Genomic DNA, 26,049 nt, shown 5'->3' with positions numbered 1-26,049 from the left:
TGTACATGAAGATGGAGCGTGACTCATCCCTTTTGTCTGTTGCTGCATCCCACTTGTCCTTGATGCACGTGATGGCACTCTGAAAGGAAACTCACCAGCTCTCATCGAGATGAGCCACTGGTCTGATACGATGGGCATTTATTTTCTTAGAAACAAATATGGTGATCACAAAATCATAGCATGCTTTGGGTTGGAAGGGACATTAAAGATCATCTAGCTCCAATCCAATAAGACATGGGCAGGGACACCTTCCACTAGATCAGATTGCTCAAAGCCCCATCCAACCTGGACTTGAACACTTCCAAGGATGGGGCATCCACAGCTTCTTTGGGCAGCCAGTGCCTCACTACCCTGACAGGAAAGGATTTCTTCCTAATAGCTAATCGAAACCAGCCCTTCTTCATTTTGGAGCCACTGCCCTTTGTTCTGTCACTACATGCATACATACGTCCTCTCCACTTACCATCTAAAGATGAAAACATTACAGTTAAAAATTCCTAAATTCACCATAATCAGTCACTCACACCCTAAGCCAGACAACTGACAGGCGACAAACTGATGCTCTTTGAGAGTAATCAAGAGAAGCAAGGTCCAAGTGCCCACACAGCACAGGTTCTCTTCTAAAAGCTGCCAGCAAGCTCTGGCGCTGTGTTTTTTTAATTCTGTTCATGCATGTTTCCACTCTGCACCTCTACGTGTGCTCTACACATGTAGAAGGCAGAAAACGTTCTGCTGTGTCCTGTTTGTTCATCAAAACTTCTTGCATGTACCGAGACAAATGTACAACCTATTCTTCTCCCAGACAACCAGCAACAGGACGAGGGGACAATCTTTAGCTGTGTCAAGGGAGGTTTAGGCTGGGCATTAGAATTTCTCCACAGAAGGGGTGATTAGACATTGGAAAGATCTGCCCAGGGAGGTGGTGGAGTCACTGTTCCTGGAGCTGTTTAAGGAAACACTGGATGTGGCACTCAGTGGTCTATTCTCATGGTCTATTGACATGGTGTTCAGTCACGGGTTGGACTCGATGATCCTAGAGGTCTTTTCCAACCGAACAGATTCCGTGATACACAAAACGACTAACGTTTAACGCAGTCCATCAGCCTCCAGAAGGACGGACAGTAAAGCGAGCCCCAGCAGAGGGGACACCCGCTCAGGCCGGAGAAGACCCTGCCCGCGACTCTCCTCAGCACCGGGCCGCCTGGGTGCGAGCCCCGCGGGCACAGCAAGCAGCCGCGGGCGAGGAGCGGGGCCGGGCCGCTCCCGCCGCCGGGCCGCGTCCCGCCCGCCTCCCGCTCCCGTCACCCGGGCAACGGGCAAGCGGCGCCCAGGGAAGGCACCACGTGCCCGGAAGCGCCTCGAGGGAGGAAGTGACGGAGCGCCGGGGGAGCCCCAGAGGCCGAGATTTAAAAGGAAAAAAAAAAAAAAAAAAAAAAAAAAAAAGAAACCAACGAAAAGAAAACGCGAAACAAAAAAAGGAAAAAAATGTATTAAAAAGAGGGATAGGGGGAGAGGGGCGGGCGGAGCGGGCGCGGGTCCCGCCCCCCTCCGGGGCCGCCCCGCCAGACCGCGGCCCCGCCGGAGCCGCCGCCAGGTCCCGCCCCCGGCCCCGCCCGCCCCGACACCGGAGCTGCCGCCCCGCCCCGCCCGCTCGGCCGGGCCCGGCTGCCCGCGCGCGGGGGGCGTGGCGGGCGCGGCGGCGGCGGCGGCGCGGGGGCTCCGGTGCGGCGGCGGCAGCGCGGGTCCCGCGGGCGGGCGGGGGGCAGCGGAGCGGGGCAGAGCAGAGCAGAGCCGAGCCGCGGCGGCTGCAGGTGAGGCGGGGCCCGGGGCGCGGGCGGCCGCGGCGGGGAGAGTTCCCCGGGGCCGGCGCGGGATGGAAGTTGACAGCGGCGGCGGAGCAGCCATTGTCTGCCCGGCCCGGCCCCGGGCAGCTCCCCCGCGCAGCCCCGCTCCCGCGCCCGGGCAGCCGCCGCCCGGCTTCGGGCATCCTGCGGCGCATCCCGCCTCCCGCCGCGGCGGGGCTGCGGGCACGGCACGGCACGGCACGGCACGGGCGGGCAGGGCGCCCGCACGCCGTGTCGGATGAACTTTGCTGCCGGAGTTGCCGGCGGCCTGGGGTGGCTGCAGCCGCGCTGTCCCCTGCCATCCTCCCCTCCTTCCATCCTCCCTTCCCTCCCTCCTTCTCTCCCGCCGCCGGCCGGGCGAGGCGCTCGGCGGGGAAAGGCGGGCTGGGCACCGAGGGGTGGGGACCAGGTGGTGCGAGGGTCCTGCCGTGCACCCACTGCTGCTTCCAGAGCATCCCAGAGCAGAGTCAGCGTGTCCCGGCAGTCCCACACCTCTGCTTGTGTGTCTGCGAAACTGTTGTAGGAACATACAATAACAGAAGCGAGTATGCTGTAGTCCTGGCTGCTAATTTTTCTCCCGCAAACCTGTGGTGTAAACCCTCAAATCTTATGTGTTTCCTAACTTTGTTTCTCAAGAATGAAGTGATAAAACCACTTAGAAAGTTTGGAAATGTTCTGTAGGCAGCAGTCATCTCCCGAGGGGAATGGATGGGGTGAGCAAGTAAAACTTTTCTACCTCCTACCTTGCGCTCAGTGATTCGAGTATTGTTTGCCTTGACTTTTGTCTGCCCTTGTGCTTGAGAAAGGTCAGGAACTTGTAGATGGGCCACCTGTGGTGTTCTCGGTGTGTGCTGAGATCAGCGAGTGTGGATTAGGCTCTGGAGTGGCCCATGTTCTCGTGCTCGTACTGCTGCCTAAGCCAGTTTTCTCCCTTCTTCTCCCTTCTCCTTCCCATCCTTTCGGCTGTGTGGTCATTCCTGCCATGGTGCTAAAAAGCTTTTGTATCCACCTGTGTCTGACTTTTAGGGGTGCAGTTCTAGCTGTTGTTCGAAGGTTAATTTCCAGTAATGGCCACATTGTAACTGTGCGTTGGGGTTTTTGTTTTTTTGTTTTTGTTTTTTTTTTTGTTTGTTTGTTTGTTTGGAAAATTCATGGTTTAATAATTTTTAGTGGGTTATCCATCTCACTGAGCAGCTAGCTGAGTCAAGTGATATGGTAAGCCAGTGATCACTAGTTTTTTTTGTAGGAGGAAGGTGCTTGAGGATGCAGTTGGAGGAGAGGGTCTAATTCTCCTATTTTGTGTAGAAGTGGCTTGTATTTGGATTGGATTACACTAACATGGAGCTGCATCCTTAGATGAACTTGCTTGGGTAAATGCTGTGCCTTTTCATTTTTGTGTTTGGAAGGGGTTTTGCTGGATAGCTCTCCTTGCTGTGCGTGACTTTAAATTCTTACTTCCCTTCTGCAAAGGGAGCATATGCTTCTCTGTCCACATCTCCAAAAGGCCTCCTGCCTACACAGAGGCCAGAATTTTTCTATGCCTCATGCCTGAGGTGTTTCAGTAAGATTCTGTTTGTGTTAGGACCTAATTTTAATAAGATCTAGATCAATATGGAACTCTCAGAAGTGCTGGAAATCTTAGGAATTGGTGGTGCTGCTCACCGAGGAGCAGAGCACCAAGGCAGAAGCCTGGTTTCTCCTGGTGAAGCTGTTCAGGGTAAGGGTATTTGCTGTAGCTAAGGTGAACATTAGTTACATCCTTTCCTCTCTCATGGGCACTTGTGGCATCACGAGTAAGGTAATTCAACTCAGTGGTCTGGCAGAAAATAGGGTTTTAGGGTTTTAACCTTTTCTGCAGTTAGAAAGTTGATCTAATGAGCTCCAGAAATGAGGTGAATGAGGAGGATCTGCATGGGGAAGTTGAGGGTGGGCAAGAGAACATAAATTGTCTCCTAATGGCTACTAGAGAACTTGGTGTAAAAATGCACACTTCACGTGCATTTTATCCCCACTCAAAGTACTTGATTTATCCACCACAGTTTCATTCTTTCAAAAAGTCTGTATTCTGTCCCCCTTCTCTTTGTTTATTTTCAGGCTTCATTTATTTTTTCCCCTCTGGGGAAGATCTTTAAGGCAGTTGTTTCTCCAAGAGCTTTTACATTCTAGGTAGGTTTATTGACCAGCTGTTTATAGGAGGAAGTGTGTCTCAGTTGAGGAGAAGGTGGCCACTGCTGAAGCAGTGCAGGAAGCCAGTTTTGGATCAGCAGGGAGATGCCTGGGCAGGGCTTGAGGGCAGAGGTGAAGATGTATTTGGAAGACCAGAGTGGAGCAGCAGCATTCTGCTTGCCAGTTAAAGAATTTTCCAGATTTTGAGGAGCAGGTTTGAAGCAGCAGTTCCCTGATTAAGCCACCCATCCTCTGCAGTGTTAATACTGTTGCCCTACTTTAAAGTCATCTGCTGTCCTTAACACCATTTCAGAATTTAAAAAGTTTTCTGGCTGAGACTATTGTTACACCTCCTTTTCTGCTGCACTGGTCTGTTTGCTTATACACCAGGAAAATGTTTGGTGAAGGCTGTAAAGCTCAGAATCTCTGGATAAAAAAATGACTAGATAAAGGGGCTGTGCTGGTGCTCTGGCTCCTGGAAGCTCATTTACAGAGGTCTTATTTAGAGGCTTCAGATATTCTACAGAGGAACTAGCTGGTACTTAGACTGTTGGTGATAAGGCTTACCAGAAATATATTTTTTAAAAATCTTACATGGAGTCTCAGCCTTTTAAAAAGTCAAGTTGTTTTTTATTTTCCAGTGGAATTCTGTTGAATAATCACTTTTGCTCTCTTTTCTGACTCCAGCCCCTCCTGCTGCTGCTACTCCCTGTGTAGCTCATGTTTCTTGCTGCAGGAAACTCCCTGATCATCTCAGTGTGCTACTCTTCTGCTAAGAACTCTCTTCAGTCTCACTTCTCTTCCTCTTGGCTGATGAAAGCCTTCTCCAGTCCTTTCTCAGTCCTGCAATTCACTGCAGCTCATCTTTCTGCTGCTGGAAGATCTCCCTGGTTTTGCATGACCTCTTCAGCAGCCTTTGCCTCTCAAGTGTTGCCAGTGAACACTTCATCCATTCTGCTTCTGACTCTGTTCCTTCTGAAAGAAACTTGCCACCACAGATACCAGCTTCTAATCTAATAGTCAGGTTGAGATCTGTTGGGAGCAACAAGTAGCTGGAAAGTTCACATGATCAGAAGAAGAGAGAGCAATTTGCTTCAGTTTGTTTGCTGGTCTCTCTTGAAAGGAGAGGTGGTCAGGTCTGTAACCAGAATTGTTTCAGTGAGCTGCAGCTGCTCCTTCACTCCACTACCTCTTTAGGAGTTCAGGATACTGTAGCTTGCAATTATAACATGGCAATAAAAATATGAAAATACAGGCATTACATTTCTGATGGTGGTACTAAAAGATTTACACTGTGAGTATGATTTCTGGGTGATTTCCGAATCCTAGTTTCCCTGGTCTCTGTGGTGTATCAGAGCTGTGCAGGGAGCCTGGTATTGAGATATTCTAGTACAAAGGCTGTGTAATGTAGTGAAATACAGTTTGGCTCTTTCTGTAGCCTGACTTAGTTTTCAATTCTTTCAGTGTAGATCTGGAGTCCATCTCAGCCTGAGCTCCTGGGTTCCTGTCGCCATGGAGACCGAAAGTGAGCAGAACTCCAACTCCACCAGCGGGAGCTCCAGTTCTGGAGGAAGCACCCGTCCTCAGATCTCACAGATGTCTCTGTATGAGCGACAGGCAGTACAGGTGAGACACGGGTACGCTCTGGGATGGCGCTGCATCACTGGAAGGTGGTGGTGAGCCCTCTTGTGTTCCTCTGCCTTGCTGTGTGTCAAGGTGGGGCCGTTCTCAGAGGACTGGCATTTTTTCATATTTAGAAATTGTTATGCTAGGCCTGATGTTTAGTTCTTTGTAGCCTGAGGCTTCATGTTTTGTAGGTTACTCCTTTGGTGTCCAACCTCCTAGATGTAATCCGTACTGTGATCCAATAGATTGGTTTTAGCCTGCTGTTCTAGAGAAAATCAGTTTGCCATCCCACTTCCTCTATGCCCTCCATACACAAACTACACAGGAATACTTGTCTGCCTGTGTGAGCATGCACATCCCCAGATTCCTCAAGCTCATTAAAGTCTTGCAAGTGTGATTCCCACTGTCCTGGAATACACTTGTGATTCAATGTGTTACCAAGTTTGTAACTGTACTACAGATTTGGACATGCTAATCTGGTACCTGCTTTTTCATGTGATCTGGGGATGTTTTCATGGCTGTTACTTCTTCATTGCTCTCTTCAATCATATTTCAACAGCATGCAATTTTTGACAATGGGTTTTCTTCTTTATCTAGGCCCTGCAGGCACTCCAGAGACAGCCCAATGCAGCCCAGTACTTCCATCAGTTCATGCTCCAGCAGCAGTTTAACAGTGCCCAACTTCACAGCCTGGCTGCTGTCCAGCAGGTGAGTTGCCAAGAGGCAGAAGGAGAGGAGCTGGATCGTTCTCTGAGGAAGATTCAGAGGTTCTGTTTTTATACAGGGCCTTGTGCACCGAGTCATCCTGATCCCCGATGAGACTACGAGTCCTTAAACACATTTAGAGTTAATACAGACAGCCAGTCAGCTGGAAGCCTGAAGCAAAGATTAATTTGGTTTTTTTTGGGTACAGAGCAGGGAAAGATAAAATTTGGCATCCCCATCAAGGAACTTGAACTTCAGAGGCCTATGACTACCCCCTGCACCTTCTTTAAATAAAAGATGGGTGGTTAAATCAGCAGTGGATGCAGTAGTGTTTGCAAACTGTATTAAAGGGAGCAGTGGGCTGTTAATTCTTTGAGAATAAATGCTTGTTTTTGCATGAAATTTCAGGCAGCATCCTCTGAAATTTTGGTCTTGGAACTTAGTAGCCATGTTTTCTTTACCAGCAGGAGGGTAAACCTGTCCAGCTAGGAGGCTGTTTCTAATTGAGACATATACAGATCAATATAAATCAATATATTTTATGATGTAAAATTGTTGAGTGACTTTTTTTTTTCTTTATCAACTTTTCTCACCTACTAGACTTAATCATCAGTTCAAAATGGATTATGTGTGATATGAATACATTCTGTTTCTGTAACGACAGCTCAGTAGCTGTACTCCTTGGCAATTACTCCAGAATGTCATTGTTCTCAAAATTCTTGACTGCAGTCTTACAGTATAGAAGAAGTAGAATCCTCTCATCAGTTTTGCACAAGTCTTAGTAACAAAACTAACTAAACTCATGCAGAGGAATTCCTATGGCATCAGAGAGGGGGAAATAAATCTATCAATATTTATGTTCTTCCACAAACCATATGCTCTCTAATCTGAATTTTGTTACTTGGAGTGCTATCATTGCATTGCTACTAAACTGCCTAATTAGCCCAACAAATTGTTAATATTGCAGGGAACGTCTGGGTGTTAACAGTGGATTTCAGCATCAGGGTGAGGGTTGCAGTGTGTGATAAGATAAGCTGGGCAAGAGTAGTGCCTGTACCCATGGGTGGAAGGACTTGAGGGCATACACTCTGAGGGTAAGGGGCTAGGTGTTCTGACAGAGTCAAATAATTGGGCTGGATTGAAAAGTTTGTTCAGGCACTCATTTCTCTGCCAATCTCTCTTGCAGGCTACGATTGCAGCCAGTAGACAGGCCAGCTCCCCCAACACTAGCACCTCGCAACAGACCACCACCACCCAGGCTTCTGTAAGTAAAACTGCTTCCTCACACACATATCGAAGCCTCCCTCCCACTCCCCGCCTCCTTCTGTCTCCTCCTTGTCTTTTAGGATGCACACAGCTTCTAGTAATCTGGGAATGAACAAGATACAGACAACTTTGAGGATTTGGGATGCTGTTGTTATTGGTGGGGCTTAAGGATACCAGATAATGTTTTTGGGTGGGAGAGGCCTCTTAGCTGGAAAGGTAGACATGGATCTCTGTTTGCTGAGGCTTTGGGGATACATTGTCATGGATTAGAAAAGGATCAGGAGTTGTAAGGAGTTGTGAGCAGCTTTTGTCTTAGGCAGAGCAGTAATTTGTTGAGTGAGAGGATATCTGGTTTGTAGTGAGTGTTGAGGAGTTTGGCTTTGCTCAGAGAATAGATGAGGTAGAGAAAGTTTTGTGGGGTTTTTTCCTTTACTTGGGAGACTGGAGAAAATGATGTATTTTTTTGGATCTCTTATTGCAGTTGCATGCTAACAGTGATTGTCAAGCTCAGCATACAAATGAGGTCAGTATCCAGGGCTTTGGCTAATTTAGATTGTGTAGCCTGTAGGACAAGCCCTCTAAGACAAGAACTTTCTTCTTCTTGGTCCCCTGTGGGATACAGGGAAAAAGTGTCAAATGTCTGTTCTGACTGTACCCCACTAAGCATATTTGTACTAATTTCTTGGCCTCCATCTCTTCATATGTGATTTGAAGCTTTTTTCTGTTCTAAGATCAACCTTGCCACCACCTCAGCTGCTCAGCTGATCAGTCGGTCCCAGAGCGTGAGTTCCCCGAGCGCCACAACGCTGACCCAGTCTGTGCTCCTGGGGAACACCACCTCGCCGCCCCTCAACCAGTCACAGGCACAGATGTACCTTCGGGTAAGAGATGTGCATCAAAATGTGTCCTGACCATGAGCCCCGCTTACCAGCCACTGCAGAGTTTTGCTGCTTGGGATTACCAACGCTTATGGACTAACCTAGCTTTAAGGATGTTGCAGTGTATTTTAAAATTGCATGGGGAAACCCTCATCCTTGAAACCACAAGTTTGATTCCAGGCTCAGCCTATGAGGTAGATGAGCTTTGTATTGTGTGGCTCAGGTGAGCATGTTTACAGCTGTGTGTGTCTCTGCTCTGCACAGATGTTAAAGGCTCCATAGTACTTCTCACTAGAATGTAAATGTGAAATATATGTCCTAGACTTGAATGTAGCTCACTCTTGAATAAAGCTGCTCTTCTGGTTCAGTGCTGGAACAGATACATGGTAAATTACTCTTCTACTGCTTGCTGAGCTCAGAGATGTAACTCAGAATTCAAGTAAGCCTAGACAAATAAATCAGTGTGAACAAATGTCGTCCTTTTAATTGCTTTGAAGTGCAGCTAGGTAGAAAGCATTAGGCTTGACTGTGGAGTTAGTCTGGGGTTTGGTTACCTACTTGCAAAATATTTTCTGTTTTTCAGTTGACTTCAGATACAGATTTTAATCCCCTTCATTTCAAGCAGCACTGATCTTGGATGTATGTTTATTATCGCTGTTGTTCAACCAGTTCTGGATATACAGCCTTGGGCAGTCTGTGGGAGTTAGCCCAGGCCTGTGTTTGATAGAGGAGTGCTTGTTTCCATAAGGAAGCTGTTCCAGTTTCCTCCTTCGGAGGGTTATGTTCAGTGCAGGGAGGGTTGGTGATTTTTGCAAGGTGTGACATTGCAGCCTAGTATAATCTTTTATAATAATCCTTTATAATCTGTTTCCTTGTGGTCTTTTTGTCTTCCTTTTTCTCTTCTATCTCCGTTCCTTTCATTCCACATCACCTGATGCTCAACAGCCACAGCTGGGGAACCTGTTGCAGGTGAACCGGACCTTGGGCCGCAATGTGCCTCTCGCCTCCCAGCTCATCCTGATGCCCAATGGGGCTGTGGCTGCTGTCCAGCAGGAGGTACCACCCACACAGTCTCCTGGGGTCCACGCAGACACAGACCAGGTCAGTGACCCCTCTCCCAGCGTCCTCTCTTTCCCCTGCTTCTGCCACACTCTGGTCTTTGTCTCAAGTTGTCCCCTTGTGGCAGATTAGAGCTATTTTTTATCCCCAGCCCATGTCCCTGTGCAGGCAGGAGATATTGTCACCATGTTTTCACGTTTGCTTTTTGCCTCCAGAGATGAGATTAATTTCTGCTTAAAATTTCTGAGGTGATCACAGGCTGGATCAATCCCACCTCAGTTTCTTGGTTGTGATTGTGTGAAAAGAACTCTTGAGTTTTATGTGCAGTTTTCTGTCACTCGGCAATTAAGAGTCTTTGCCAGAGGTAACATTCCTTCATCCAGTTGGTTCATTATTGTAAAGATGCCAAAGACTTGTCTGAAGCAATTTTTGTGAAGAAAAGTCAGCTGTGATCAAATTTTGGAGATAATGTGGCATTTGGAGCGGAAGTAAATATGGCAGCACTAAAATACAGAGTGAAGTTGGAAGGGGTGTGGGCCATGAGTAGACATGAGGGCCTGGGGCAGACAGGAGGCACAAAAATTGAAAAGGAATGACTAGTCTTTAAAAAGGGTATCTCAGTGCTTCTAGAGCCATGTTGAACTGTATCCTGCCAATGCCAGGGTATGGCAGGCAGGTCTGGAGGCTATCCCATGCCCTGGAGACAGATGGTGTCCCCACATCCTGTTCACAGAGTGCCATGAGATTTTTAATTCCCATCAGAGATTAGGCAGAAGAGAGTTCAGGATAATGTGCCTCCTGGGGAGGGCTGTGCTGAGCTTTGTCCTGCAGTGTTAGCAGCTCCTCATACGAGATTTGAGGCATCGACTCAGCCTGCATGCCAGCGGCGCGTGTTGCTTACGCGTAGTCTGTCACACTTCTGGTGAGCACCGTGTATAAAGCGAACGGGTTCTGTTTGGTATGTGTGCCTCTAGGTGCAGAACTTGGCTGTGAGGAGCCAGCAGACCTCTGCCACTAACGCCCAGCTCCAAGGCTCTGCTCAGAAGACAGCCCTGCCAGGAAGCTCCCAAGCCTCGGGCTTACCGCAGGCCACCAGCACGGGCCAGACCATGGCGGTGGCCCAGGCCTCCTCCAGCGGGGCGGGCCAGTCCCTCAACCTGAGCCAGGGAGCAGCGGGCAGCAATGGTGTCTCTGGGGCTGTGGTGGCCAGTGGTGGGAGCCAGCCCTCAATGGGACTGAGCCAGAGCTCCTCGGCAGGTGCCGCTGGCAGTTGCCAGAGGAAAGGCACCGGGGTGGTTCAGCCATTGCCGGTGGCGGCTGCCCAGGCTGTGACTGTCAGCCAGGGGAGCCAGACAGAGACAGAGAATGCAGCTGCAAAGAAGGGTGACACAGACAGTGGTGGACAGCAAACGGTGGGCATGAACCTCACCAGGACCGCTACACCAGCACCCAGCCAGACGCTGATCAGCTCAGGTAAGTGCTCTTCTGTTTCTTTTTCTCTTCAAAATCATTGGGCCTTCACAAGAATGACATTTGGAAGCCTGGTGATAAAAAGGCTTTCCAACACATCTCCCAGCTTCTGTCCTCTCAGACTTGTCTCAAGGTGTTATCCCTTTCTGTTAGCACAAGAAGTTGATTTAATCCCTCATGTCCTCTGCAAGTAAGATGTCAGTCATTTTGGAGCTGAATGTCTCAAACCATTGCAGTGGCTGCCTTATTTTTGTTGTTGTTCCCCGCTGCACTGTTGCTAACTGTTGTGCTCTGTTTTTTCTTACTCTGTTTTTCTATAGCAACATACACACAGATCCAGCCACACTCACTGATCCAACAGCAGCAGCAGATCCATCTGCAGAAGCAGGTGGTGATCCAGCAGCAGATAGCCATTCATCACCAGCAGCAGTTCCAGCACCGCCAGTCCCAGCTCCTCCACACAGCCACCCATCTGCAGCTGGCTCAACAGCAGCAGCAGCAGCAGCAAGCAGCATCTCTGACCCAGCAGCAGCAGCAGCAGCAGCAAGCTCAGCCTCTGCAGCAGCAGGCTCCCCCTCAAAACCAGCAGCAGGCACAGACCCTTGTGGTGCAACCTATGTTACAGTCCCAGCCACAGCATTTACAGCTCCAGCAGGACAGTCCGTGCCAGCCAGCCACCAAGTCACCTGTTCCTATTCAGTCAAAATCCCTGGTCACCCCCATCAAACCCCCTCAGCTTGGGCCTGCCAAAATGTCAGCAGCACAGCAGCCTCCTCCACACATCCCAGTGCAGGTGGTGGGCACTCGGCAGCAGGGCTCAGGTCAAGCCCAAGCGCTGGGCTTGGCTCAGATTGCTGCAGCAGTGCCGACATCCCGGGGAATGCCAGCTGTAGTCCAGCCTGTTTCCCAAACCCATGCTGCTTCCCCATCATCATCTTCAGCTCCAGCATCCTCACAGGAAGCTCCCCCTCTCACCACAGGGGTGAATTTGGCACAAGTTCAAGGCACAGCCCACATGGTGAAGAGCCCAGCTTCCTCTCCAGTTGTGGCTCAGATGCCAGCAGCATTCTACATGCAGTCTGTCCAGTTGCCAGTAAGTGATACCATTGAGAAGGAGAATAGCATATGGATTCTCTTTGTTCATTCCTAGGACACCAATCGCAGTCCAGGCCCAGGTCAGTGGGATGGGATGGGTAAGGGGTTTGGGGAAAGGGATGTGGAGACTTTTTTACCCTCAAAACACTAATTCCAATCCAACCCCTGGGGTTACTGATTACAAGCATTTCTCTTCCACATTATCATCCAAAGGCATGCATGAAGTTAACAGGTGACACTTGGAGCCTGCCCCAGATGGGGGTGGGTGTCCACAACCCCTACCGAGTATCCCATTTAACAGTTGGGTTTGGTTGACCTTGGCTGGCTGCTGGATGACCACCAAGTTGCTGCCTTATCACTCCCCCTTCAGAACATGACAGGAGGAGAAAAATACAGTGAAAACATTGTGGGTTGAGATAAGGATGTGGAGATCACTTTCCAAGTACCATCATGGGCAAAACAGATTCAGTTTATAGAAATTATTTCACTGCCAATTTAGTGTAGCATAATTGAACAAATGCAAAAAACACCTTCCCCCTTCCTCACACGCTCAGCTTTACTCCTGACTCTTCTACCTCTTCCCTCTGAATGGTTCAGGAGGAAAAGAAATGGAATTTGTGGTCAGCTCATAAGGTTTTGTCTCTCCCTCATGGTTTTCCCTTGCTTTAGCATGGGGGAATCCCTCCCATGGGATACAGTCCCTCATAAAGTACTTCTCCATTATGTGTCTTTCCCACAGGCTGCAATTTTTCATTAACTGCTCCAGTGTGGATATTTTTGGGTTACAGATCCCTTGGTGTGTGGTACCAGCCACTGACTCTAGGCCTCAGAGGATCCCCTAGCAACAGGCCATGCTGTGGAAAATTCAAATTCCATTGGCCTTGTCTGTGCTGTTGTGAATTTTCCAGCTAGGTCCTACCTAAATCCCTGAGACAACAGCACTTTGCTAGCTCAGATCATGGAATCCTAAATAATTGGAGTTTAAAAGAGCCTTAAGGATCATATAATTCCAACACCCCTGCCATGGGCAGGGGCACCTTTCAGACTAGATTGCTTTATCCAACTTTGCCTTGAACAACTCCTTAGCCAGTTGCCAAGACTCTTTCTAAACTCTGTCTGCTTCTTCAGGAGGGTGTCGCAGGATTTGTCTTGATTTTTAGAGCAGAGGGACAATTCTGCTCCTGGTGAGTGTGTGTCCCCTACTCTTTCGACTCTCCGTTGAAACTGGCCTGATTTATCCAGAAACCTGTTTGGAAACTGCTGGGTGAATGCCATTCCATTTCTTCTGCAATAATCCTTGATGTTCACACAGTGTCTTGGTCTTACACCAGTGTATCAACATGACTTGGGATGCCAGATCCTAGTCTGTAGCATGGCAGTGAGTCTTTTCAAGTTTTGTTCCTTGCTAGGCAAATGCTCCCAAGTAGAGGTGTGTACTGAGGGAGCTAGAGGCATCTCCAGACACAACCAGGCTGGAAATAAAATATGATGGAGCAGGATGCTTTTTTTTTTTTTGGTGGTTTGTTTTGGTTTTTTGGGGTTTTTTTTGTTTTTTTTTTTTTGATCTGGCTTGTTCTTTGCTTTGGAGCTTTTCTATCTGCTTACGTGTTCCTCTTTATTCATGCAGGGCAAATCTCAGACCTTGGCAGTAAAGCGCAAGGCAGAGTCAGAGGAGGAGAAGGAGGAGCCACCCAGTGTCACCACACTCCTGCCTGCCAGGTCCTCTCCTGTAACAGACAGCCCCAAAAACATGGAGGAGAAGAGTGGCCTTGGAGGTGAGGTACAAAGGAGAGCTCTGCTTGTGTGTGCTACTGACCTGAAGTAGGTGGAGCAAAGGTAACTGACTCCTGTGCTGTTAACTTTCCAGATAACTCTGATACTGCTGCCATTGCAACCCCAAATGCCACATCAAGTGAAGGAGCCTCAGCCACCCCCACCTCTGCTCCCACCCCAAACCTGGCACTGGGGTCACGTCAGATGGGAGACTCCAAACCTCCTCAAGCCATCGTCAAGCCCCAGATCCTCACACACATCATTGAAGGCTTTGTCATCCAGGAGGGAGCAGAGCCCTTTCCAGTAGGGATTTTTTTCTGGGGGAAGGAGGTGTAGCACTTTCTTGGGAGGGTGTTGGGCTTCCATCTTTGCGTAGGAGTATCTTTCCCCATATTCCAATTCAGCATTTTTAGCCTGAGACACAGACAGTAAAGAGGAAGGGAAGGGAGGTGTCGTGAATGAAGCAAGGCATTAAGAGTTGTCATTAAAGAGAAGGGATTTGAGGGAGTAAAACAAGTGTTGCAGCAACTGCTTACTCCAGTAGTCACCAAAACAATAATTAACGCAGGAATTGTAAGGAGGCTGTCCTCTGTATGAGGGAAAGATGTGTTTTGAGCAGGCAGCAGTGAAGTTGAAGTAAATAATGGAAATAATAAATAATGGGAAATGGAGTTACATGGAACTGGATGTTATTCAAGGCAGATAGTGCTTGGGGATCTTTAAATGAACAACCAAGCCTTTGAGTCAGGAAGCAGGAATGACTTTTTTTAGCATCTCTCCTTCCCTATTAGGCAGAGAGATTCTTCTGAGTTGAATTTTGAGGTACATATACCTTGGCAGAGGGTGGTGGACACAGGGAATCCTTTACTGGTTGGTCAACTCATTCTCTCCCTATCCAGGTGGGTTGTTCTCAGCTGCTGAAAGAATCTGAGAAACCACTGCAGGGAGAGGCTCCTTCTGGCCAGAATGAAAACCTGTCCAGCAATTCTCTGGGAGAGGATAGTGCTTCCATGGGTGAGTTTCAGGACCAGGAGGACTAGCTAGTGTTACTGAAAGTTTCTGTTCTGTATTACTAACTTAATGCATTATGGACTTGTATCTCTTCCTGTCAGCTCCTTAGAGACTTGAGCTATGGAACTAAGATTTTTTTTTTTTGAGTGCCAAAAGATTAACAATGCTTTTTGTTGTTGTTGTAAATAAGATCTAACACATCCTGTGTCATTACTAAGCAGGAGATTCTGAACTGTACCTGTCTTTAATGACTGTTAGGCTGTGAAGGATGTGTGGACAGAGCAGAGAGTGCAGTGATGCACTTTCACAGCCTTGTAGGATGTGAGGAATATGCTATTTTTTGCTTGTTTCATGAAGTGGTACTGACCAGGAGAAAAAAAAAATGCTCTGTTCGATATCCTAGGGTCCTAATTAAGTGGAGCTTGTGTTTCTCTTTTCCAGTTGTTTCCCCAAGCTACCTACTTATTAGATTCAGTAGAAAATAGTGCTTGGAATCTGTCTGCTCAGAAGATGAGCAGTGGAATGGGGAATCATTGGGTGTGTGATGTGCTTCAGATCACCAACTGGTGTGTATCTCTGTATCTCACTAGAGCTTGACAAGAAGGCAAACTTGTTGAAGTGTGAATATTGTGGGAAGTATGCCCCAGCAAGCCAGTTCCGTGGCTCCAAGAGGTTTTGTTCCATGACCTGTGCTAAAAGGTAATAACAGCAAGATGTAATATTCCTTATCTCTGACTACATATTTGCTGGAACTGAGCATGTGCCCCTTCTCCAAGTAGTGTACCACCTTTCAGTACATCTAATCCTCCTTCTGTGGCATGTACTGGCCACAGCGATCCTTCAGCACTATAAACGATTTGTAAATGTTTCTAGGTCTGGAGAGGTGGATGTGATGCCGAGTATAAACAGGATTTCTGGCTTGCTCAGAAAATGAAGTGGGAAGGGGGAAATTCTGGGGCTATAAAGAACCTCTCTTCAGAGAAATGTGCATTTGACTGACTAAATAAATGCATACTGGTGACTAAATAAATGCATCTGATGCATTGGTACTAGACAAAGACACAAGGGAGCACTGGGGAAAAAAACTGGGGAGAAGTTAGATTAGCCCTTGCTGCCTCCTGTTGATAGCAGAGTGCTTGTTATGGGTCTTTTTTCCCTTAGGGGAATGACTTAGTTGACCTTTCAGATGTTAGATCAAGACTCTGGTGTCTAAATATTGCTTGTGTCAGAAGTCTGGACTGGTTCCTTCCAAGGGGACGTCTTAGAAGGAGGAGGAACAGGACTTGATGGTAAAGAGGAGTCTTATCCCCATCTAGAACAAGGAGAAGTAGTAGGTTTAGATAGTTGCTGCTTTCTAACTGCTGCTCTGTTTCTTCTTACCTGAGGTACAATGTCAGCTGCAGCCATCAGTTTCGGCTGCAGAGAAAGAAGATGAAGGAATTCCAGGAAGCCAACTATGCCCGCGTGCGCCGGCGGGGACCACGGCGCAGCAGCTCTGAAATCGCTCGAACAAAGATCCAGGGCAAGCGTCACAGGGTAAGGACACAAACCTGTCAAGGCAGGTCTGTGTAGACTTTGTCCCTGCTTGCTGTACCACTTTGGTGGTACCACAGTGGATGCAGTCGTGCAGGATGTGCCAAGGGCACACTGACACACTTGTTACACGAGGTACAGGGAGCTGTTCAAATCCCTCTTGGACTGCAGGAAGTGTATTCATGTTTGTACTTGTTCTGTGCACTCTGTGTTCATTTCTCTGTGCATCTTGAAGGTCTCAGTGAGTGAGATCAACTGACAGCCTTGGCAGAAAACAATCCCCTTTTCCCATTTGATCAGCAGTTTTTCCCATGAATGACTTGAATTGGGCTATAGAAGAATTGAACGAGCCTCAGTTCTGATGTGAGGGAGAGGGAGCTCTTGTGTCAGCTGCCCGTGGACCAACAGCCTGAGAGAGTTGTTCCAGACTGTTGGGACAACTTCTGCTGTTCCCAATGTCTTGTTTTGCAACTTGTAATTGTAAATTTCTTACAAAACCCCTTTTCTTTTTTTTTTCTTTCTTTCCTGTGGGTTTGTAGGGCCAGGAAGACTCAAGTCGAGGCTCTGATAACTCCAGCTATGATGAAGCTTTATCCCCAACATCTCCAGGACCCCTGTCAGTTAGGGCCAGTCATGGAGAGAGGGACCTGGCAAACTCTAATATGGCCCCCCCTACCCCAGATCTACATGGCATCAACCCAGTCTTCCTGTCCAGCAATCCTAGTCGTTGGAGTGTGGAGGAAGTGTACGAGTTCATTGCATCATTGCAAGGTGAAGATCCTCTCCTGCACTCCTGTGATCCAGTAGCATGGGGAGATTGGGCTCTCTTTCTGGAAAGAAAATGGTGTCACTGGTGCCTACTGCTCTTGAACATGTTTCTGAACTGGAGTAGATCGTAGAGAGGAATTCTCAAGATTTATTTCTCAAATAGCCTGTGTGCTTAAGGAGACTGTGGACTAGAGGGGGGAAAAGGAAAGGGGTTGGTTAGTTTCCTAGCTTGTTTTTCTGTACCTGCCAGAGCTGCAGAGTAGGAATGAGGGGAGTGCCCAATGCACACATCTTTCTCACTGCTTTTTTTGTTTGCTTCACAGGGTGCCAGGAAATTGCTGAGGAATTTCGGTCACAGGAAATTGATGGTCAGGCCCTGTTGCTTCTGAAGGAAGAACATCTCATGAGTGCCATGAACATCAAGCTGGGACCAGCTCTCAAGATCTGTGCCAAGATCAATGTCCTCAAGGAGACCTAAGCACTCTGAAGCCAGAGGTCTCACTTTTGCTCTGACCCCAGGGCAGCTGCCAGATTTGGAGCATCCTGCTAGGGTTGGGGGGGAAGAATGGGACAGTCCACTGTGGTCTTGCGTTCAAGAAGAATGAGAAGGAATTTAACTGATTGAAACTGCCATGCACAAGCCCATCTCTTGGTCTCTTAATGGTGCTACAAGGTTGAGGAAAACTGCCACCTGGGGCCTTTAAACAACTTTCCTTCTTCCTGATTTTGAATATGCCTCCCCTGAATACACCACACAAAGATGTTAAGGGGATCTCTTTCTGTCTTAAAAGACTGCTGAAAGGGAACTGCCCTCAACCTTTTTTGCCACAGCAGGTCTGCTAGATCTTAGCTTTGAATATCATTGCCAGAATTCAAGGCATAGGAAGAGCTGGCCCCACATGGACATTGGGACCACCTGTGCTTGGAGCTTTTATCAAGGAGAACTAGGAAATTGCAAGTGACAGAGGTGACAAACGAGAACTTGAGCAAAAGGGGCTGCTGCTTTTCCACGTTTAAAGATACCTAGGCTGCTCATGAACTGGGTTTAATAGCCATTCCAGCATGCATACCAAACTTGAAGGCCTGTGGCAATAGGAGCTGTCTTGTCTTCACTCTGCATGTCTACAGGAGACAGTAAAGCTAAAGTGTTATGGCAGCTATTCACTCCAGGTGCTCCTCTCAGAACCAGTCAGAGGATTTTTCCTGAGTACTTATGACAAAGTGATGGGAAACTCAAAGGGGAGGGGATTGTTTTACATTAGGGAATCTTGCAGCACTAGGTTTGTCTTCCCATTGTGCTAGAGCATAATTTACAGATCCAAAGCAGTCTCCAGAAGCACCAAGGCTCTTCATGAAATGGGCTGGGGTTTTGTTTTGTGTGTTTTCTTACCAGTTTGTACTCTTTTTCTTTTTGTGTCTGTCTTCATTATCCTCAGGAGAGCTTACGGGACAAAATTTAGGCTGGCAGGATTGTACTGCTTGCCTCAGACCTTTTTATTGCTTTTTTTGGTTGTTTGTTTGTTGTAAAACAAATATTTCTCAGTTACAAAATACCAAACACACACCCTATAAGAACTGAATACTAATCTTTTAATGTGACTTCTCATTTCTGAAGGGTAGAATTTATGTTTTAGGCTGATTTTTCTCCTACTCAGCCCCTCCAGGTTTGGTATGGGGTTCTATGATTTTTTATTTTTTATTTTTTTAAGAACCAAATGTGGTATTCTGCAGTTTTGTAGCCAAATTGCCAAAGGTGAAAACCTGGGCAGAGTTATTCTCTTCCACAAGCACCTCTGCTTCAAACAGGCAAAATACCTGAAGGAATTGCACAAACTGTGAAGAGGTAAGTGCCCTCTAGAGCCAAATACCTGAAAGCAAGATGGTGTTATAAACCATGTATCTCAGCTTTTCTGTTTTCAGAAGTTTCACATGACTATTTGAGTGAAACATAAGACTGTTCTCTGTGTGTTAAGCACCTACTGTTGCAGGAAAGCTGTAATAGCATGGGAGAAAGCCTAATAGCATAGGTAGGAAAACATTAGAGATCTTTGAAATGGGCTCTTTCTTGACCCCTGTTAGAAAAAGAGGAAGGAAAATGTTTAGTAGATGGATAAAATGTGGCAGCAGCTTCCTAGTCTTAACTGTGCTGCTGAATCTCACTTCTGTGATGTCCCTGTTCATGTGAGAAGACTTCTGAGGCCTTGTGAATGCAAATAGGCCCAAAGGAAGCTGCCCATGCTTGCTTGCACCCTGGTAGAGTTTGGTCTGATGTAATCTGGGGACAAGGGAGGGGGAGGTTAGAATCAGCAGTGAGCAGAGGAAGGCTGCCCTTAAACCATTTTATCCTTAGTGGGCTGGGTGTGATAAAACTCCTGTTTAGTTTGACCCTTGGCAGGGTAGGCAGGCAGGTAAGCCTGCCACTGTTACCAGCTACTCCTGAGGACTGGATTTTATTTCAGTCAAATGGGAAGGCTTCACTTCTTCATTTCATGTTCAATGTTCTTAATAAAAAAATGCTTAATCAGGCTTTGCAGGTCTGGCTGCTTTTTAACCCTCACCTCTAGTGTTTGGAAAGTACAAACTTTATCACTAAGTAATTTTTGACTGCCGTTGCTGTAGAAAAATAGAGCATAATCCATCCATCCATAACTACCCAAGCCTCTACAGTTTCAGTTTTGAAAGATGTGGATAGCCTTCCCTTGTAGGCCGGAGAGGACCTGGAGTAAAACAAGGTGGCAGCAAAAGGCATGAACTAAAACAAAAAACATGTTCCATTACTGGTATGGGTTCAGGCACAAGGCACCACACACTAAGGACCCTTTACTTTTGGGTGAGAAAGATGCTCTGGCACCAAAGCAAGCTCTTCCTACATCAGCACACTTCACCAGGTTTTTTGGTCACTTTATTTTTGAAAGTTGTGTTTTGTACAAAAAAAATTACCTTGGACACCACCATGAAAACAGTAACAGACTTTACTGACTTCCTATTTTTCCCATGTTACGAGAAAGATTGAGACTGTAACAAAAGTCAAAGAAAGCAGGAATTGCTTGCCCACTCCAAACCCAGAAAGAAAGCAGGGCCACCCCTTTTCTCTCAATGTCTTAAAAATACATGAACCTTGTCTGTACTCTGCTGTTAACATAATAGTTATTCACAGTCTGTGCCCCCCGGACTGAGGGCAGTTCTCTGCCAGTCTACAGTAGGGTAGAATGGGATTGCTCAGAGTCTAACCTCTCAAATAAAAAGCAATTCAGAATCGAGGTGCAAAGTTCCTGAAGGTTCCTGTTAAGTCTGCAGCTCAACTGTACCTGCTTTTCACCAGGGCCCAAAGAGGTCTTTCTCACTCCCAGCCAGTGGCAGTATGTTAAGTACCATCTGCACAGGGCAAGTGTCTTAAGACTGGCTTGCACCGTGCTTAAGGGGACAGTGATTTATGAAAGCTGGCCATATAAGAGTCCCTTATGCAGTTCTCAGTGTGTTAACATTCTTAGCCCGGGCTTCCATGGTTCATTTGATACAAAAATAAATTCTGACGGCTTTGTAGGAAAACCCTCTCCAAAACAAGGAACTTCTGGGGAACATGAAATCACAATAACTGACAGTGACTGAGGTGTGTGGGCAGTCACTTCAGGAAGGTTATGTCAGAACTCAAGTGACAGCTACCTGTCTCATTTTGTCTTGATGTCGCTTTCAGTTTAAGCAAATGTTCCTTTTCCTTAGCAGCACATCTTTTCCTTTTGCTTCTCACTGATTGAGAAGACTGAGTCAATATTTTGACTGAAGTCATGTGACTCCATTTAACTCCTATGTTTTTTTAGCAGTACCTCTCTCCAGTCTGAGAGGATGGCATGCATCCCTTTACAGCTGTTGAAGGAAACTGAGAAGCTGTACTTGAGAAGTACACACCACTCTGCCATTAGGGAAACGAAAGACTGCAGAGGTGCTAATGCCTCTTCACCCCCAGAGTCTGGCATAGAGCACTCTGTGCCAGTTACGCTATATAACATAAAGAAAGAAATGCAGAAGCTAGAAAAGCTGAAGATGCATTCAAAGAAAAGTAATTCCAGTGTCTTACAGATCCTGTAAACCCTAGGGAAAAAATTAAAAAGACACAAAATATCCCTTTTACAGTGTCAGCTGTTTTAACCCATAGCTTTTTTTCCGTTCTGCACCCATCCATGCCTCTTTTTTCCTCTTAGCGATTTACCTCCCATTCCTGCTCAGTGCTGAACACTCATATTGCTGTTTTCTGCTCAACTGTCAATTCTTCTCCCCCGAGCTCTGCTGCAGTTTTAAAACCTAAGCCAGCATTGTATTTATAAGACATGCCATTAGGAACCAGTGCTGTTCACATCCAGAGGCATCCATGGGACTTGACACACTGGAGACAGCAGAAGCAAACAATGTAAAGAAAATCAGAAGTGAGAGAAGGAGAACTGGCTGGGAGGCACCTGGCTAAACAAGCACTGGGGAGATGGGGAGAAAAGATCTTGGTGTGGAAAGCCTATCACATGGGCAGCAAGTGGTCATCCCGTTCTTCTGACTCCTCTCCCAGCTGGTCATCCCCCACGCCGCGGTACGCGGCTGGCGCGTTCCGGGGCTTGGATCGGCACACAAAGTCACAGCCATCCTACGAGCACAGGACACAGCACCAGCATCAGACTGTTTGCAGTTGACTCAGCATCCAAACCAAAGCAGCTCCTGCCATTTCTCTTTGGCTAAGAGATTATGCCTATCCTTGTGCTACCTGAAACAGCTCCCCAAAATTTGACATAAAAACATCCTACTCAGTCTTAAAAGCTCTGGACAGTTATGCAGCAACATCAGGCCAAGGCAAGTATGAAGGATAAATAGCACTGCCCACCATGACCAAGGAAAGATCTCACCAAGTCCAAAATAAGCATTTCACAGTCCCCAGGTGAACATTTCTACCTGAAAAGTGTTAACTCCTGAGGAGCACATGTTCTAGTTTATTATGAAGCAGGACAGAGGTGGGTAATTAATCTCAGCAAGGATTAAAAAATGGCATACTCAGGAAACAGATACCCTCTTCTTCTGCTTCAAGGTACTCCACCCTGATGGTAGGTCTACCCAAAACACGGAACCAATGCCATTTTCTCCTAACATGGGCCAGGCTGAGAATACATAAGAATTTTTACTCACCGCCACCAAATTGCCCAAATCTTGCCAGAAGGCAAAGTGAGGAATCTGCTCCATGCCCTTTGCTCCCACAATGAGGCGCTGGTAGAGGAAGCCACCAATAATGTATACTGCAATCAGTGACACAAACCTAAAAGGAAGAATTAAAAAAAAAAAGGAAAATCAAAGCTGAGGAAATCCTACAGAAAAATCTCTTCTAAGCCAGCTACCTGCCTCACATTAGCATTGGAATAATGCTAGCACCATTCAAGAATAGAGCTATAAACAGAAACCAGACCATAAAAGGTCCCCAAGTTATCAATCTGCTTGTATAAATCTTTTAGCAGCATTATGTGAAGTAGTGCCTCTAAGCACAAGCACAGAAAACGAGTCAAGACTCCTGGTCTGAATTCCCAGCTCTGGCAAAGAGCCATCATACAATTTAGGAAGTCAAGTCTCCCATGCTTCGGCGCACTTGTCTGTAAGCTATGAAGGAAAATGTTTACTGGGAACAGACCAGCCCTGCATCGTGCCTCGTGCAAGAGCTTTTGTCCAAAAAGCTCAGAGGCATAGTAGCATCTAACGGTGTCTGTGGGAAAGTATACTGCAGTAATTTAGTCTTACTATAGCATTTGCTACGTTTCAAAATAACAGTGGAGATTATGACTCAGGCACAAACAGCTCTTCAAATGACTCACGTGATCAGTAGAATGGAGCCAACGCTGAGGTGGGAATTCTCAGCTGGACAAGCCACACTGCTGTCCATTTCAAAGAGGTAGAAACACTCCTGCTCCTTTTCCCGCTCTTCAGAAATAATGCTGAATGAACTCTGCAATTTGGGAAAAGTAAAGTCATGTGAAAACATGCTCACAAACACTGAACTCCACCAGGAGACAGTTTTATCACTCTTGGTGCAGCTGGGCACCAGACACTGGAGGCCAGCTCACTGTCCCCTCAAAACCCTTCTGCCCACAACCAAGCATTGGTCTGGCAGCCTCCTGATGCTCTCTCACCCCAGGTGTCACTCACCGCTGTAACTCCCCGCTTGCATGAAATCATTATCACAGCTCGCCTCTTCTCACCACTGCAGTGCCTGCCATATGAATCACCTCCTTTATAAATCAGCATGATCCAGTCACCTGCCAGGAGAGAAACAATACAGGCTACAAATCCAGATCAGGAGGTGAAAGGCAGCCACTGAGTAAGCAGTATATTGAGTGGAATCGTACTTCCATTGAAGACCTGGGTTTCATTGATTCTTCCTATCACCGTGGTTTTTCCGTTCTGTCTATCTGTCTGCACCAGGCCACCAAAGTCGTGTGAGGTGCTGTTGACCTCCCTGCACACCCTGAAATGGTAGATGTAGTTTTCTGTTTTGCCTTTTTCCACAGTCACGTTAAACCTGCAGAGGACAGAAGAGACAGCCCACTGGATTACAAAGAACACTTGGAGCAGTGGACACTTTTGCCAATCAGGGACTAACAGGGGGAGTCCATCCTGCAGTCTGACCCAAACCTTCCCTTCCCCTTGGCTCACTGTGCAGCCCTGAGGCCTGCAGGGTGTTGTGCTGTACCTCATGTGGCTCAGGGGCTCCAGTTTCTTCAGCAGGGCTCTCTCCATCTGCGACTCACTGCTCTCATCACCAATCACATCACAGCTCCTCTCTTCTGACTGCTCGGCCCCCGCTACAGCCAGGGCCATAAAGACCAGCAGCAAGGCAGAGGTATGGCAAGGTGGTGACATCCTGGACACATACCACAGAGAACACAGAGGATTAACTTTGCAAAGGATTACTTTCAGCCCCCTGCAAACTAACTTCATGGTCATGGAGTCAATGATTAGCCACTTCCTCAGTCCTGACTGCAAAAAGGAGAAGTTGAAATCTAGAAACAACACGGTTGACAAGAGACACTAAATCCGAATCTCTTGTGCAGCCAAAGACAATTCACTGGGCCGATTTGGGGCTCTTTTCTGAATTTGCCTTGAGACCACAGAAAGTTTTTCTGCTGAGCACATTAATTAGCTGCCAGATCAGAGTCCAGTGGGCTGAATACTGGAGTAAATTTCAGGCATAATCCACTGTTTGTTATGGTGTTGCACTGAGAAGCCAGTCAGCGGAAAATTATTTATGAGGCCTCTAATCAATCGTCTTCACAGCTCTCATGTAAAGAGCTTGCAGGGAAGAGCCACTGTGATTAGTCAAGCTCTGTTTGTTGAAGTGCCTTAATCTTTATAATGATCTTTTCAGTACTCCTTTTTCCAAGTACTCCAAAATCTGAAAGACATTAATAATGTTCAACTGCAACTTCACAGAACAGTTTCTTCGTTTCCTTTCTTTCCCTTCCCAGTTTACACCATGGAAAGAGGAAAGCAAGGCATCCTATGTAAGATCCAACCAACGAGGGAGTAATGAAGTTGATAATAACAGTAATAACAACAATAACAATAATCTGTAAGATTGGGCTTTCATGTTAAAATCACATATGAAATGGTCAATGATGGCACAAGCCAAACAGAGCAGTGCAACACATCCTGCTCTGCTTCTTGTCCCACAGACTCTGGTAAAGCTCCAGCCACTGGTGGAAAGCAGACCCTGCATTAAATAAGCACCTGGCTGCAGGTGGACACAGAGCCTGTCTGACTGAACCTGATGATTTCCCCACAGCCCCGCAGAGTCTACCGCGACAGCTCGCAGCTGCTCGCCATGGGGCACCAAAAGAAGGTCAGGAGCTCAGAAATCACAGAACATGTAACGCTGGAAGAGACTACAGGGTGTGACCAAGGGAGTCACTTGGCCCAACTTCCCTGCCCAAGCACGGTCATCCTAGAGCACACGGCACAGGATTGTGTCCAGGCGGTTCTGGAATATTTCCAGTGAGGGAAACTCCACCACCTCCACGGGCAATCTGTTCCAGTGTGCGGTCACTGAAATGAGGAAGCCCGTGACACGAGGGCTCGTGACTGCTCTCTCCCGAGGCCAAAATCAGGACCTGCCCTCGGCCCTAGACACGGCTTTTCCCGGGAACCTGCTGCGCTGCGCTGGGAGCGGCCCGGCCGGGCCTCTCCACCCTGGGGCCGCTGCCGCAGACCCGCCCGGGACGGAGCGCGGCTTCGCCCCGCGGCCTCGCTGTGCCCCGCTGCCCAGCTCCCCGGCCCCGCGCACCCACCTGCGGCCGCCCCGGGACCAGGCGCCGCCGCCCACAGGGAAGAGAGACCCGCGGCTCACGCACATCCCATGCCGGGCGGCCCGGGCACCACAGGCACGGGCGGCACCAGCCTCCTCCGCGTCCCGACCGGCTTCCTCGCCCGCCCCGCGAGCCGGAAGCCGGGAAGAGCGTGGCGGAACTGGCGGCCGGCGCCAATGGGAGCGCGGGAGCGGCCGGGATCGCCCGCCCAGGAGCGCTTCGGAGCGAATCGTGCGCGGCGGGGGAAAGGCGGGCGGGGCCGGGGGCGCCATCGGTCGCGCCCACTTCCTCTCCGTCAGCCAATGGGAGATGAGTCTGGTGCGGAGGCCCCGCCCCCACTCGCCTTTCTGCCAATGAACGGCGAGGGCGGGCAGAGAGGCGGAGGCCTCCGGGCGCGGAGTTGCCGCCGAGCGCGGTGCCTGAGGGGGCCGCACTTCCAGTGCCGTGGCGGCGGGAAACTGTGGGGAACAGCCCGAGCCGACCGGGGATCGCCGGGCTGCCGGCTGCAAATCAACTCACCCAAGTGCTCTC

The 26,049-nt window shown here is 48.1% G+C and overlaps 2 protein-coding genes across 11 annotated transcripts; one reads left to right on the top strand and one right to left on the bottom strand.

The window, feature by feature from the left end:
- Positions 1–1,335: 1,335 nt before the first annotated feature.
- On the top strand, positions 1,336–19,720 carry PHC1 (polyhomeotic homolog 1). Of its 10 annotated transcripts, none has more exons than XR_015284902.1 (17): positions 1,356–1,487; positions 5,475–5,636; positions 6,234–6,344; positions 7,528–7,605; positions 8,089–8,130; positions 8,339–8,488; positions 9,431–9,586; positions 10,519–11,017; positions 11,335–12,107; positions 13,737–13,884; positions 13,977–14,185; positions 14,782–14,896; positions 15,484–15,592; positions 16,080–16,182; positions 16,279–16,429; positions 16,966–17,197; positions 17,518–19,720. XR_015284902.1 is itself a non-coding variant. In XM_086882404.1 (16 exons), the coding sequence occupies exons 2-16, from the start codon at positions 5,523–5,525 to the stop codon at positions 17,670–17,672; spliced, it is 3,042 nt and encodes a 1,013-aa protein (XP_086738530.1). In that variant the 5' UTR covers positions 1,336–1,487; positions 5,475–5,522; the 3' UTR covers positions 17,673–19,720. The 10 variants fall into 10 exon arrangements, 8 of the variants coding, with proteins under 8 accessions (XP_086738530.1, XP_086738531.1, XP_086738534.1 ...); XR_015284901.1 differs by lacking the exon at positions 1,356–1,487 and adding an exon at positions 1,719–1,811; XM_086882404.1 differs by lacking the exon at positions 16,080–16,182 and having other exon boundaries at positions 1,336–1,487.
- A 358-nt stretch (positions 19,721–20,078) lies between these two features.
- Positions 20,079–25,650, bottom strand: M6PR (mannose-6-phosphate receptor, cation dependent). Its single transcript, XM_086882413.1, has 7 exons — positions 25,501–25,650; positions 23,907–24,077; positions 23,563–23,735; positions 23,363–23,472; positions 23,032–23,162; positions 22,358–22,484; positions 20,079–21,824 (listed from the first exon to the last, which is right to left on the bottom strand). Exons 1-7 carry the CDS (start codon positions 25,563–25,565, stop codon positions 21,702–21,704), a joined length of 900 nt encoding a protein of 299 aa, XP_086738539.1. The 5' UTR covers positions 25,566–25,650; the 3' UTR covers positions 20,079–21,701.
- Positions 25,651–26,049: the final 399 nt, after the last annotated feature.

This window comes from Cyanistes caeruleus, chromosome 3 (genome assembly GCF_971803275.1).
Source record: "Cyanistes caeruleus chromosome 3, bCyaCae1.hap1.1, whole genome shotgun sequence".
NCBI classification, from domain to species: domain Eukaryota; kingdom Metazoa; phylum Chordata; class Aves; order Passeriformes; family Paridae; genus Cyanistes; species Cyanistes caeruleus.
The sequence above is the reverse complement of the archived record's forward strand: the minus strand, read 5'-3'. Positions and strand labels throughout refer to the sequence as shown.

Coding starts and splice junctions, on each gene's coding strand:
- PHC1 (XM_086882404.1), top strand. CDS start 5,523: ATGGAGACCGAAAGTGAGCAGAACTCCAACTCCACCAGCGGGAGCTCC. Junction 8,489..9,430: donor AGGCACAGATGTACCTTCGG/GTAAGAGATGTG, acceptor GATGCTCAACAG/CCACAGCTGGGGAACCTGTT. Junction 14,186..14,781: donor AGGGAGCAGAGCCCTTTCCA/GTAGGGATTTTT, acceptor CTCCCTATCCAG/GTGGGTTGTTCTCAGCTGCT.
- M6PR (XM_086882413.1), bottom strand. CDS start 25,565: ATGTGCGTGAGCCGCGGGTCTCTCTTCCCTGTGGGCGGCGGCGCCTGG. Junction 23,473..23,562: donor AACCCAGGTCTTCAATGGAA/GTACGATTCCAC, acceptor CTCTCCTGGCAG/GTGACTGGATCATGCTGATT. Junction 21,825..22,357: donor ATTTGGGCAATTTGGTGGCG/GTGAGTAAAAAT, acceptor CTGTGCTCGTAG/GATGGCTGTGACTTTGTGTG.